The sequence below is a fragment of the Microtus pennsylvanicus genome, chromosome 4, assembly GCF_037038515.1.
Source record: "Microtus pennsylvanicus isolate mMicPen1 chromosome 4, mMicPen1.hap1, whole genome shotgun sequence".
Taxonomy (NCBI): Eukaryota; Metazoa; Chordata; class Mammalia; order Rodentia; family Cricetidae; genus Microtus; species Microtus pennsylvanicus.
The window spans coordinates 75,302,359-75,316,628 of NC_134582.1; the positions used below are offsets into that span (position 1 = coordinate 75,302,359).

General features: G+C 46.4%; 1 protein-coding gene across 7 annotated transcripts in view; it reads right to left on the minus strand.

Moving 5' to 3' along the window:
• The window catches only part of Ntrk2 (neurotrophic receptor tyrosine kinase 2), a 326,602-nt gene that overhangs the window by 291,260 nt on the left and 21,072 nt on the right, over positions 1-14,270 (minus strand). For all 7 annotated transcript variants that reach the window (XM_075969423.1, XM_075969425.1, XM_075969422.1 and 4 more), the window contains exons 3-4: positions 342-416; positions 161-232 (exon numbers count right to left, since the gene is read on the minus strand). In XM_075969423.1, the coding sequence (XP_075825538.1) occupies positions 161-232; positions 342-416 (147 nt within the window). The remainder of the gene's footprint in view (positions 1-160; positions 233-341; positions 417-14,270) is intronic.

Genomic DNA, 14,270 nt, shown 5'->3' on the forward strand with positions numbered 1-14,270 from the left:
CTAAGCACCCCCAAAGCCATTCTGAAATCAAACACAATCAAAGCTAACGCTCCTAAGCTGCTATCAGGGCGATGCTAACTACCAAAGGGAAGGCTGGGGCTGGCGAAGGAGGAAGATAAACAAGGGTGAGAAAATACTGGGGAAATGGCTGGCTACTCACACGTGCTGCAGGTTGCTGTTTTTCAGAAAGGCTTTGTACGCCACAAATTTTAATCCGGAATCCACGATTGTCCTACAGAAACCACATAATGGCATTCACGTTAGAACTAACCAGCAAGCTGTCTACCTGACCACAGCAGAATGTAAGAAGAGTCTGAGGTAAGAATGCAGTGAGTACTCACAGATTTTTCAGCCCCACATAAGCTTCCACGTCATCTTCGTTGATGATCTCTAACCTTTTCTGATTTGCGATGAAACTGTAACAGAGCAGAAAGGAAATACGGGTGACTCAGAATGCTGATGCTCACATGGAATGATGGGTAACTTCCATATCACCTTACCAAGGGGGCCAAGGAGTCCCCTACGCAACACCTCTATATAACACAATAGCTACAGTCTTCCTTTGGCATCGTTGGTTCTTTGAGAATTTGGTCCAATTTATTTTGATCATATCACCCCCATTCCTCCAGCTACCCCTAGATCCAGCCCCAGTCCTTTCTTCCCAGGGAAGGCAATAGTTAAAATGACTGGATTTCACCATCCCTGGCCAGCTCACCGAGGGTCTCATTGTGTGACACTTTCCTGCCTAAAAATTTCAGTCCCCCTCCCCTTGTAAAGGCACCACCACTGGGCGAAGGCGGAACGTGTCCTGAAGTGGAAGAAAGGTCGCATGCCTGTTTCTGCGCATTCCAGGAGACACAGTCATTTCCCCCTTCTAAAACATGAAGTGCATTCCCGCCACCCCCCACTTCTCCCTCTTGTTCTTCTCTTGGCCAGCATTCTCTCCTTCTGCCTGTGTCAGCAACAAGTCCAATAGCTCCTTTGATGAACCACATTCCACAAGCCCCAGGTGGCCCTAGTGAAGTCTCTGTAGGAAACTGTCCTTCCTCCCCAGCCCACAAGGCTTCTAAATATAGGAGTTAACTAAGGACTCTTGCTAATGACAGAGAATAATAGTCCCTTGGCCATGATGATTGGCTGAGAGATGTACACGTGACCTCAGGGAGACCAGTGAAACTAATCCTTAACATTTAACGCTATGAATCTTGGGAGAGAGGTGTTGGGTCTTTCTCATTCTCTGGACTCATAAAGGAAGAATGGCACTAGCCTAGGGCTTCGGATGGGCAAATCCACCACAAGAAAGGGGCCATCCAAGAATGAAGTCAGCAAGAAGTGCGCTAATGAGACAAAGAAATGAACAGTCCCATCAAACTACCACTGGGTCTTTGAATCAAGCCATTTCTAAAGCTAGATATTACTCAACTAGTTTGATCTGGACTTCTGTCATGTGCAATCGATAAAGTTGCCAATAGTGCAAACATGCAGCTATTAAAATTACTATCCTGGAGGTTTTTGTGCTCTGTTTTGTATGACCGCTGTGTGAGAACCCATCTCTATAGCCTTAGGTCACAGCCTCTTTGAAAACAGAATTGATGCTATAATTCATAATATGCACCATAGTTCCTAGGTTATCCTTAAGCAAAGGAGGTAGTACACAGAGGATGGATGGATAGATAGATAGATAGATAGATAGATAGATAGATAGATAGATAGATAGATGGATGATGATGAATTGGAGGATACTGGTAGGTAGATGGATGAATGAATGGGATGATGGATGATTGCTGGCTTGTGTATGGATGGATGGATGGATGGATGGATGATGGGAGGATAGATAGGAAACAGTTGCAGTTACAAAAGTACTACAGAAGCTATGATTGGGTAAATTTTACTTTGTCATTTTTGAAAAATATTAAGATGCATAACATTTTAATTAATACCATAAAGTCAAACATACAACTCTTCTATTAACAATGAGTTAAAATGGAATAAATGTCTTGAATAATGAGATACAAGAGCCCCCAGGATCTCTGGGTCTCTACCCAATGGAGAAAAGACAATAAGATGGATGGGAAGAACTTGAACAAACAAGGGCTGAGGGGAGGGTAAAGAAGTTGCTGTGCAGGCATGAGACACTGAGTTTGTCTCTAGAACCCACATAAAAGTTGGGGGTATGCACCTGTAACCCTAATTCTACGGGTATGGAGATAAGCAAATCCCATGGGCAACAGAGAAGGACATTTGAAGTTGAGCTCTGGCCTGCACACAACCACACAGAGGTAAGAATGCCCTTACACACATGTACAGATGGAACACACACAGATGCACACACTTCACACACACACACACACATCCATAAGAAGAAAGGGGAAACATAATAAGGGCACGTTAAAATTAAAATTGAATGACTGAGTGTATAAGTTACACCAATATCAAAATCATTTTAAAAGGAGCCATACAAACACAACATCAAAAACCCAGCCTCCAAAACAGAAGGTTAGCCGCTTTTCAAGCTCCAGATTCTTAACCCAAGACCAGCCTCTTCCCAGGACACAAGACAGGAGTGAGTGAAGTCGCTAATGGCAATCCCTTCCCCCTACCCATCAGCCACAGATCAAGGAAATATATTAAGACTTGAACCGAATGCTCCATTTTTGACATCAAGTTTTTATGAAATGTTTCAAAATCATCACATTTTGGAGACATTTTTCCAAGAATTTCATCGCACTAACGTTTTCAGTAAGACCACAGTGACCTCATTCTTCTCGGTGAGTAAGCTGCACTGAGGCCTGGATTCCAGACCTGCTGAGTATTTTTAGCATCTTTCTGCCACAGCAGCAGGAAAAGAAGAATCGGTGGGGGAGGCCTCTCTGGAGTCGCCACTGGAGCAGCAGACAAGTTCACCTGCCAGTGTGTACCTGAGGTAGCCTGTGTGGTCCTTCTGAACCCCTCGGCTGCAGTGGGTCTTCATCCCGCCTCTACCAGGCCAGGGAGACCAATGCCATGGGCGGGGTGAGAACCCACTACACTCTACGTCTTCTTTCCTTTCCACAGGGATCAGCACTGAATCCACCTGAGAAGACAAACGCCCACCACACCAGGCGGGTATCTAAGCAGCATCTAGGGCCGAAACATTTATCTTTACTTCAGCCTTTCTTTGAGTTGTTCGTACCATGTTTAAACATTTATTTCACTTTAACCCGATATTTAGATTATACATGACCCAGTGGTGCTCAGGAAAGCACAACGAGCAGAAAGAGGGCAGAGACGAGATGCCAGCGAGGTGAAGAATTGAGGTGTAAAAAGCATCCACTTGACTGGGCATGACAGCGCACACCTTTAATCCCAGCACTTGGGGAAGGTGGACCTTTGTGAGTCTGAGACCAGTCTGGTCTACAGAGTGAGTTCCAGGACAGTTAGAGCTACATAGTGAGAACCTGTCTCAAACAAGGCAAAACAGACAAGCAAAAACAAAACAAAAAAATACAGACTTGTGAGCAGAGTTATATTTTTGTTTTTAAGGTTTTTGGTTGCAAATCCTTAAGAAAACAAGAAGACCAAGCTTGTCAATGGATGATAAATGCACTCTACTCACGAGAAAGCAAGCAGCCCAATGAAAGATGATTATTCTTGGATCTAACAGCAGATCGGTTTTTCTGAAAACCACTCAAAGGCCATGCAACATTATCAGAAATGGCCATGGAGAGTGAAGAAAGGGATGCTGGGAACACAGCTCTGTTCAGAGGAAACTGACCCCAAGGTTGCTCCTGGTTCTTATCTAAGCCCAGAAGTCCACAACCTGCTGGTAACTATACGTTATTCTTGCCATCTACCCCTAAGAAACTCTGTTTGGACCTGAGGAGATGGCTCCGCAGCCAAGAGCACAGACTGTTCTTGCTGAAAACTCAGGCTCAATTCCCAGCACCCACATCCTGGCCTACAACTGTCTGGAACTCCATTTCAGAGCATCTAGTGCCCTCTTCTGGCCTCTGTCGGTACTGCATGCACCTGGAGCACAGACATCCATGCAGGCAAAAAACACTCACACACATAAAGTAAAAATAAAAAAGTCTAAAAAAAAAGAGAGAAAGGAGATTCTGCTTAGTTACCACCAAGTGAGGAATCCTAAGTAGAAGGGAAGCCAGTGAGGCAAGCCACAGAGGAAAATGAGAGTGGCCAGGAGCCGCATGGGAAGCTGCTCACCCCTAGGATTATGAAGCCCACAAACAAAAGCAATGCTGCCCTGTCTCTCCATCCCCACTAGGTTGATCAGGTATTTAATATCTGGCACTGACTCGTGGCTAACAACGTGGGGAATTTCCTCACACCGTTGGGAAGGGTGTGACCTGGAATACTCACTCTGAAGGGCACAGTGCCGGCATTCTGAAACACTAGAAACTGGTACCATTTGAGGTCCAACGATCCTACTTGTAGGCATCACCCAAGGGAAATTCTTACACGTAAGCACAAGAGAGCAGATGCAGAATTGTTCATGTGGGCGGTGTGTTGTTGCTTTCTTGGGATTCCAGCACTCAGGAAGGAGGTGGTTTCCAGTTCAAAACTACCCTGAGTTATATAGGGAGAGTTTATCTAAAGACTAGGAGGAGGAATTTTAAGATAATCAAGAGGATATTACAATAGAATCAAAAGCTAGAAAATGTTCACCCATAAAGATATCAGGAACTTTAAAAAGCAAAATATACTAAATACATAATTGAACTGTATCTAAGCAGAAAGAGATCTCTACGCAAAGTTATAAAAGCATCAAAATTAAAAGCTTAACGTATTGCCAGTGTTTGCAGTACACGTGCAAAGTGTAGGGAACTGAGGCGAGAAAGGGAGAAAGAACAAAGTGTTAAATGGTTTATCTGGTGGAATTGAAATTCTATTTCTTTTTATAAGGAGAAAAGGTTTGCAAGAGAAGAGTCGAAAGATGCAGCTCGATTCTTAACCAGCGAGCAGCAGAAGTTATCTCGTGGATACTTTTGCTTCACCGGGGGGAATGGAAAGGGGAGAGGACTGGCTGGAGGGAAGAGGGAAGAAAAGAACCCAAACAAAAGAGAAAGAAGGAAGGAAAAGAAACAGGGATAGGGAGGAGAACCAGAGACAGCCACAAAGTCAAATGACTGTAGGAAGTCTGGGCCCGGGCTTCTCTAGGCCTCAGCAGGCCCACCCAGCTGAGCTCAGGTTTCTAGGTCCGCAGATGATCCCCTGTCAGTCAGGGCCCAGAGCTTCTAGGCAGAAACAGAAGACAAACGCCTTGCCCTACCTACTGGCGACTTACACCTAGCTACCAAAGGTTTTGGAGTTCTGCCGTCTCCTGGACAGAACCTCCCCAGCCAGCAAGTCTACCTTGAGACCTCTCCCCAGTGCTCCTGGGAAGAGCTGTGGGGCCCTAAGGAGTCTTTAAGAACAGTAAGTCTCTGCCTCAGAGAGGGCCTTCACTCCCAAGGAAGTATAGAAAAGGCCAGGAATTTGGCCGAGGACTGTGAGAGCTTTCTCCATGACAACCCCCAGCTTCTCTGACCCTGGCCTAGGATTCTAGAAAGTTCCGGACCCGGGGCCTTTCTGGCCCAGGGCCTCCTTCCAACCCTGCCCCACGGAACTTCATAGGAGGCCAGCCAGCAGAATAGTTTCTTCACAGAAAAAATCCAGGCTTCCTTCCACTGCCCTGCAAAGGGTGACTTTCTTTGTGCAGGCAGGCTAACAGCCACCTTGTAATCACTGTGAGAGATCGGACAGTCAAACAGTTAAAGAGCCCTCTGGACTCTCACCCCTCCTCCACATCAGCAACCCTTCAGAAATCACAATTGACATTGCTGGCCTCCACCCTCTCAGGGTGCCAGCAACAAACCTTCCTCAAGCCCAGGTCACATTTCCATCCCTTATACATGAGCCTTGTTCTTGCCACTCTTTCTCACATCTCCGCTGCACCCCAGCTATATTCTGCAGCCCTAAAAATCAGATCCCATAGACTGGGCTATCGGAGAGGCTCCAGGTCTGTAGCACTCCTTAAGCAGCATGGGCAACACCCAAACTGCCCTTTCCAATGGGAGCACTTTGAGCCCACCCATGGCGAGTGCTCACTACACTCTAAAGTGTGATTTAAGACTTAGAGAGGCGGTTTTATATTTCTACTATCCCACCTGACACCCCCAGCTGAACTGTTAACTCCCCAAGGACAGGGTGCCCGGTTTGTCATATATATGGCCATTCCCCAGCAGAGAGTAAATGTCCATGAAATGTCTCTCTCAGTGTAGACAGACAGACACAGTCCATCTGGAGAAGTTAGACACACTTGCATGGTGGTGTGCAGGAAGACTGAATGAAGATCTGACAGATAACAAAGCAAGTCGTAGAGAAGTCAAGGAAACAAAGCAAACAGAAGGCGGGTGGCCATTTCAAAAGGAGAATTTATTCAATCTGAAAGTGACTTTAGGGTCTGGAGAGACATCTCAGCAGCTGACAGCACCTGCTGCGGCTTCAGAGGACCTGAGGCTGATTCCCAGCACCTGCATAGTTGCAACCATCTGTAACTCCAGGCCAGGGGTCTGAAGGTGTCTTCTGGTGTTGTAATAGGGAGCAGCGGGCTGCCTCCCCGGCACCCGGCCTCCCACATGGCTAGCTTATGCCCTGAAATAATTACACGGAAACTGTATTCTTTTAAACACTGCCTGGCCCATTAGTTCCAGCCTCCTCTTATTGGCTAGCTCTTACATATTGATCTAACCCATTTCTAATAATCTGTGTAGCCCACGAGGTGGCTTACCAGGGAAGATCTTAACCTGCGTCTGTCTGGAGTGGGAGAATCATGATGACTGCCTGACTCAGCTTCTTTCTCCCAGCATTCTGTTCTGTCTACTCCGCCTACCTAATTTTCTGTCCTATCAGAGGCCAAGCAGTTTCTTTATTACTTAACCAATGAAACAACAGATAGAAAGATGACCCTCCTCCATCATTCTGGTCTCTGTAGGCACCTGGTCCACGTGTGCTACACTTGTTATAAACATGCAAACACAGCTCTCACATACATAAAACAAGCAAATTTAATCTAAAAAAAAATTTTAAGTGAAATTGTATTACTAACATACAACTGATTCAAAACAACTACGTATTTATTTTTAATGATAACAGATGACTATTTACTAGCCTCCGAATACACAGTCTCAGGCAGGAGTCTGCTGAAGGAATCTGAGATTGAAAATGGGCTCTAGCCACTCCGCTTGAGAGAGGAGAGTGGATGCTCTCAGACAGGCAGGCCTCCCTACCACAGAGCTTGATAACCTACACATAGAAGGGTCTTGGCAGAGATGCATGCACCAGAGACAAGGAAGGAGCCACAGGACAGACTGGCAATGCACATATGTACATACGTACATATGAGTGACGACAGCTTAGCTGGAGGAAGGGCATTGATGTCAAGCCTTGAAAGATGGCAGACAACTCAAATACAAGTGCCTTCTATAGTGTCCCTTACACTGTCTCTGGTGCTCTCCCGTCTCAACTTCACGTTTTAGGCCTTTACTAAGATGTTTTCCTGAGGGTAAAGAATCTCCTCCCTGCGGGCTTAACAAGAAGGTGGGTTTTGAGAAATGAAGGTTGTAGCATTCAGAAAACTCCCTAGGAACGGCTTTGAACTGAAGGTTTCCTGGACAGGGTCTGCCTCACATCGGAAGTGATTTCACATTTGCTCTTCAACCTATCAAATGATCCCACTAGGAAGTCTTCCCAGGCGCAAGGAGTGGCCCTGAGCAGCTTTCCTCTAATAAACACTAGCTTAAAACTGTACAGCTCAAAAGTATGAGTTCCTCATGTCCAGACACCTGCCGCCTCACCTCCAAATTGGTAGGCGAGAGACAGAGCTACTTAAAGTAGGTTAAGGGCTGTAAGTGTGGTTCTCTCCCTCGCCCCCCACCCCCCGTCCCCCGCCCCGCACACCCTCCCTGTACTAGGAGATAGAAAATTACCCTTCATTTTCACACGGTGCCAACCTCTGAGCATTGAGGCTTCCAAGGGCAGCTCCCAGGCCCTGGAATGTATGGAAAACGGTGCATGGTGTGGTCTAAGAGCGAAGCAGGGGGTGTTGGTTCCACTTTGTATTAGCACCATGGCCTGGGGAAAGGGCCCTGCAGTGGCTTTTCATTTGTAATTTAATAAAGCTTGCCTCAAGATCAGAGAGTAAAACAGCCGCACTGGTCAGCCTTACAGACCCGGCAGTGGTGACACATACTTTTGATCCCAGTAGCCACACTAGTTGCCCTAGAAACCGGAAGGTGCATGCCTTTAATCCCAGTGGTGCAAATCTTTAATCTCAGCCCTAGCGAGGATTATAAAATGGGAGGAGACAGCTCTCAGTTACAGTCTCATTCTGAGATTCCTGGAGGCAGGATCGCTATTTCAGACTGAGGTAGAGGTAAGAGCCAGTGGATGGCTATTTAGCCTTTCTGGTCTTCAGGTTGAACCCCAAATTCTATCCCTGATATTTTGTTAATTGTGCTTCAGGGCCTATGTTCAGTTTCCTTGTCAGAGTTGGAAAATGCCACTAACCACCACATGAAGAAAATAATTCCTACATGAAGCCCTCCCTTAGGGCTGCCTATTCTAATGAGTGGTCACTGAGGCCGGGTACCTGTCCTCGTGACTGACAACCTGCTAAGTTTAATCGCAACGTCTCCAGTGCTTACATCTGTGGAAGAGGCACAGGGACTGCACAGTGTTTTAGTCCTGAAAAAAGTTCCCCCAAGTAATTATGGGCAAAAAATTACCCTCTTCATTTTTCCTGAGAGTTTGGAGAGCCTTGAGCTTGTCTGCGTCTGCCAGCAGGAGCTTCTCAACAAAGAACAGCACCATTAGTCATCCGAAAACTTAGCTGGAGGGGTAGCATAAGGTCTACATAAAACACATCAGCATCAACCAGGAAAATACAAATTATCTGAATTATTACATTGTCTCCCATGCAGATTTAAGGCTGAAATCTAGCCAGCAAGGGATGTGCTATGTCCTAGAAATGGGATACACGGTTGCAGCAAGCCACATGGTCTAGACTTCTTTCTGGTGCTGTGATCAAAACACAGATCAGAAGCAGGAAAGGGCAAGAAAGGGTTCATTGCATCTTGGAGGTCACAGCCCATCATTTAAGGATGTCTGGGCAGGAACTGAAAGCAGGAACCACGAAGCAATGCTGCTTGCTCACTAGTTCCCTGCCTTTCTCATTGGCTCACTCTTAGCTAACTTTCTTGTACAGCCCAGGACCACCTCCATAGGGGGTGATGCCGCCCACAGTGGACTGGTGCTATTCACATGGACTGGATCCTCCTGTATCAATTAACAATCAAAGCAACCCCCACAGACATACCCACAGGCTAATCTGATCGAGGGAATTCCTCATCTGAGGCTTTCCACCCAGGTGACTCTAGGCTGTGCCAAACTGGTGATTAAAACTAGTTAGGGTGCCATGTCTTATTCTGATCTGCCCAACACAGCATGTTTTCTCTTTTCTCCTTCAATGTTTTATTAGTCACTAATATTTTGAAATTTACGTATTTTAGAATCTGAATCTCCCTCTTCTCTCAAACACACACAAAAATAAATAAAATAATAAAATAAAATGAAGACCCAGAGGATGGGGAAACTACTCCAGTACCCCATCCTTAGCGCATGAGCTAATCATGTGGGTGCCACCTCTAGGCATCTGAGTGTATTTCTGCTTGAGCTTTGCTACTCCTTCACTGCCTCCTGGGAAAGTTTTATGCTACTGGTATTAGTCTGGCTTTTAACCTCCTCTGAGACATTATTGCCGCATACACTCTATCTTGTCGGGCGTTGCCTAGAGATCCCTAAAATGAGCCCCGTCTAATACAATGGCACAGAAAGGGCAGCAAACACCCCACTTTAAAAACAACAAGCAAATACTTCCTGTTACAATATGGTTCTGAAATTCCCGCAAAGGCCAAATGCAAAAGGTGGGTTCTATGGCTAGTGTGCCTGCTAGGAGGTGCTGCAAGCCTGGGAGGCGGAGCGCAGTTGGAGGAAGCCAGACCCCAGGGACAGCAGCATCCGGAGCATCTCTACTCCACACACCATCTCGCTCTCTTCCCACCGTGGGTCACAGACAAAGTAACCTTTGCTCTTTTATGACTTCATCACCTCAGGCATTGTGTCCCAGCAAGAGAAAGCTGATTAATACACTTTTGTTTCCTCCGGAACATCTAGAAACTTCCTAATTGCTAAAAAGAAATGGACAATAGTCATAGCCAAACAGAATTTAGTGCTTCGTGTGATGGTGAATAAGTCCCAGAGGGAGAAAAAAGTAGATTCTTTGTGCTAATTTTTAAGACTCTGAGAGATGTATTTAACCTCGCTGGGCTTTGTCCCTGGCGAGTCACAGTAGCCTAGCACAGCCAATGGGAAGACATCGTTCATCAGGTACCGTCACACAGACTATGACCACACACGGACAAAATGGTCCTGATGCTAAATGATTAGCAAAAATGTTACTTCAGTTTCTGGTTAGGTCAGCATATTTATTTAGGACAAGTGATTCATTGGGAAATTATGTGAAGCATAAGTGAGCTTATTTGGTGATTTGGGGTGCAGTTCGCAGCTAATTTGTCCTGGCAGGTGTACCAGGGAACCAGTCCTTTCAGCTTGGGGGCACCACAGGAGCCCGAGAGAGCCTTCCTATGGCTGGAAAAGTCACAGCTGCTCACGACAACCAAAGTCAACTCTGGGGCTCTACCATTGCTCCAGATTCTGGGGATGTCACGTTGCTGCTTCCCAGCATGCCTGGGTCTGCCTGCTGGCTCCTTTGCAGCTCATCTTCGTGTGCAGGCAGGTGGCTTCCACCTGGATGAGCAGGCAGGCTGGGCTGCTCAGTCTCTGTAAAAAGATGTCAGTCCCACCATCTGCTTGTCTGGTTTGCAAGAATAGACTAGAATCTGGCCTTATTTTACCACAGAGAGAAAAAAATTCTAGGCTCTAATCAGAGGAGGCAACCTCGAAGCAACACAGGAGAGCTTCTGTCAGAGCACGGCTCACTAAAGAACAGGCCATGACGGAAGCATGAGGTTATAACACGCATGACCCTAGTCGGCAGTGGCGGGAGTGTAAAGTTATAACATATATGACCTCAAGTGGGCAGCAACAGGAGTCTAAGGTTAAAACATGTGTGACCCCAAGTGAGCAGTGTTGTAAGTCTAAGGTTATAACATGTACGACCCCGAGTGGGCAGTGAAGGGAGTCTAAGCTTACAACAGTATGACCCCCAAGCAGGCAGTGATGGGAGTCTAAGCTTACAACAGTATGACCCCCAAGCAGGCAGTGATGGGAGTCTAAGCTTACAACAGTATGACCCCCAAGCAGGCAGTGATGGGCGTCTAAAGACCCCGAGTGGGCAGTGATGGGCATCTGAGGTTATAACACGCATGGCCCCTGGAGAACAAACTCCCCATCCTCTTTAACCTCTGCAGACTCCATGCCACTGCCATGTCCCCAGCTTTCTCCAGAAGGAGCTGAAATGGACCCATGGATCTCTGTAAACTCTGGGCGCTGGGTCACTCGTTGTCCTTGTGAAGAAATCCGGCTGAGCTGCGCTCCTGCAGGATTAGGAGGCGTCTCCTTCCTAATGAGGTCTTCTTTTCACTGCCAGGAAGCTGAGGACAATTGCTGGACTCAGCCGTCGTAACTAATCCAAGCATCTGGGGTAGACGGCGTTCTGATCTCTCTCTCGTCTTTAATCCCCTATTTCCTCTTATTTTTACCCCGTTAATTTATTACGCAAAATTATCGTCATCAGCTTTTCAAACTAGTGAGGAATTGTCTTGTTGTGCTTCTAATATTTATTCATTAAAAAAATATGTGACCATCACATCTAATTGCTTGATCTCATAGTAAGATGATCTTACAGAAAAAATACTGATAAAAAATGAAAATTTCACCAGAAGTGGTGACACACACCTTTCATCCCAGCACTTAGGAGGCAGAGGCAGGTCGGTCTCTGTGAGTTCAAGCCAGTCAGGTCTACCTGGAGAGTTCCAGGTCTACCAGGGTTACATTGTGAAATCTTGTCTCAATTTTTTTTTCTTAAAACTTTGATCACATGCATGAATTGAATTTTTAAATGCTTTCTCTTCTCTCTGCTACTTCAGGTAAACCATTGTGTCACTGACGATTCCCGAGGAAGAAATGCCAGTGAAGAGACCAGGCTGGAGAAACCTGGCAGCGCTTCATCCAGTGTGCACCCCGGCAGAGAAGCTCTAGAAGCTGCGGGCCAGACAAGTCACTCCACACAGACAGACGCTGGGAACTGGGAGGCAGCTATGCTCACCACTATACCACCAATGCCCGCTGACGCTGGAAACTGAAATCCCTGCCCAGCTTCCTAGGTCAAGTGCAGCAGAGAGAGAGAGAGAGAGAGAGAGAGAGAGAGAGAGAGAGAGAGAGAGAGAGAGAGAGAGAGAGAGAGAGAGAGGGCAGTGGGGGAAACAGCAAAGGAGAAGGGTGCAAACAGGGAGGATTCAGATCTCTATGAGGGTCTGTGCCTGTGTGGCACAGGCTTGTGGCTAGAGGTTGTAAGGGTAGGGGCAAAGGACGGCTGCAGTGCCCACGGCACTCCCGGTTTTCCCGCCAGAGCGTCACCTTCCATGTTAACATCTCATCGTGTCTATAGAAGGCAGAAGATCGCTTTCTTTGGAATCCAGTTACAAGCATGCTAGTGTGAGTGATCCCACATGTTAGAGGCTGCTGTGTGACCGTGACGTGGGGAATGTGAGGTGCAAGAAGACGGACGGTGTCTGCAGCTTTTAAACAGATCTGTTACAAAACCCCTTATTCACGGAACATGGTTATTTAAAGACCACCCTTCTGAGCTAGCTGGATCACTCCACAGCAAGGAGAAGGGTTGCTGCCGAGAGATCTGAGAGCATGCACGGATCTGGCTGATGTGCACGGCCAGGATTGCAGACAGCAAAGACCTCTGGAAATGGATACTGGGATGGCACAACACACGGATGTGCAAAATGCCAGTCAACCAAATGGTCAAAATGCTACAAGTGCATATATTTTGTAGAAGCCTTGCAATGGAAATATATTAACTGGGGTAAATTGGAGTGTAGACTGTTTACTTCTAGTGTCCAGAAGAACAGTTAGAAACCTGCTGAATAAAGTGGACAGGTCTACTACACATGCAACAACTGTAGAAAATAACTGTGACCTGAGTATCAGTGGTTAAATCTGCCTCCTGCCTGCTCAGCACATAGACGGTCAATATCCCAAACAGCTAAGCACACCGAGCGAGATGAGACTACTGAGCAAACCAGCCAGAGGCTTTCCACCGTGCAATAATGGGACAGATGCCATTCCTTCGAGTCTGCGCTCCCAACCACAGCACCTGTTCAATGCCACGGTCAAGGGAAATCCTTTTGCTTTATTTCAGATCTTCCTCAGACTCACAAAACTCACCACAAAATCCAGTTGAGGACAGACAGTCAAAACCTGAGAGGAACGGGTAAACTGAGTCAAGCACTTTACATGCATCTGTTTAATTCAGCCTCACAACATCCTACAAGAAAGGTCTTGTGGTTACCCCCTTGTCCAGATGAAGAAGCAGAAACGTAGGAAGAGAATCAATGGGTGCAAAGTGGCAGGGGTTGCTTGCCCGCATCCTAGAGTACCTAGGAACATGCTCTTCCTTACAGCAGTGACCACACCCAGAGAATGTGGGAAGGAGCCTGAGTAGCTGCTTGCCCATGCCACCTGAACCAATTGGCTTTTGATTAAAATATCCCCCCAAAAAATCTTCACCTCAGTCAGAATGGCTGCCTTCAAGAATCTGACAACAAATGGGGGAAGAAGAGCCCTTATCCCTGGGAGTGGGTTGCAAGTTAACACACCCATTGCAGAAGTCAGTTTCCTCAAAGAATAAAAATAAGATTTCCACATGACCGAGCTCTTCCACCTTCTGGGCATATACCCAAGAGCTTTATATCCTACCAGAGATACTTGTACATCCGTGTTTACTGCAGCTCCATCTAAGATGGCGAGGAAACGGAACAACCTACATGCCCATCAACAGGAGAATGGAGAATGAAAACTTGGCTACATATAAAATGGAATATTATTCAGCTCTGAAGAAAAATAAAATCAGAAAATTTGCAAAAATAAAGAGATAGACTCAGAATGTATAATATCAATTTAAGGCCACCCAATCTCCAAAAGGAAAAGGAAGCTTGTTCTCCCCAGATGAGGATCCCAGCCTGTGACGTATTGTGCTC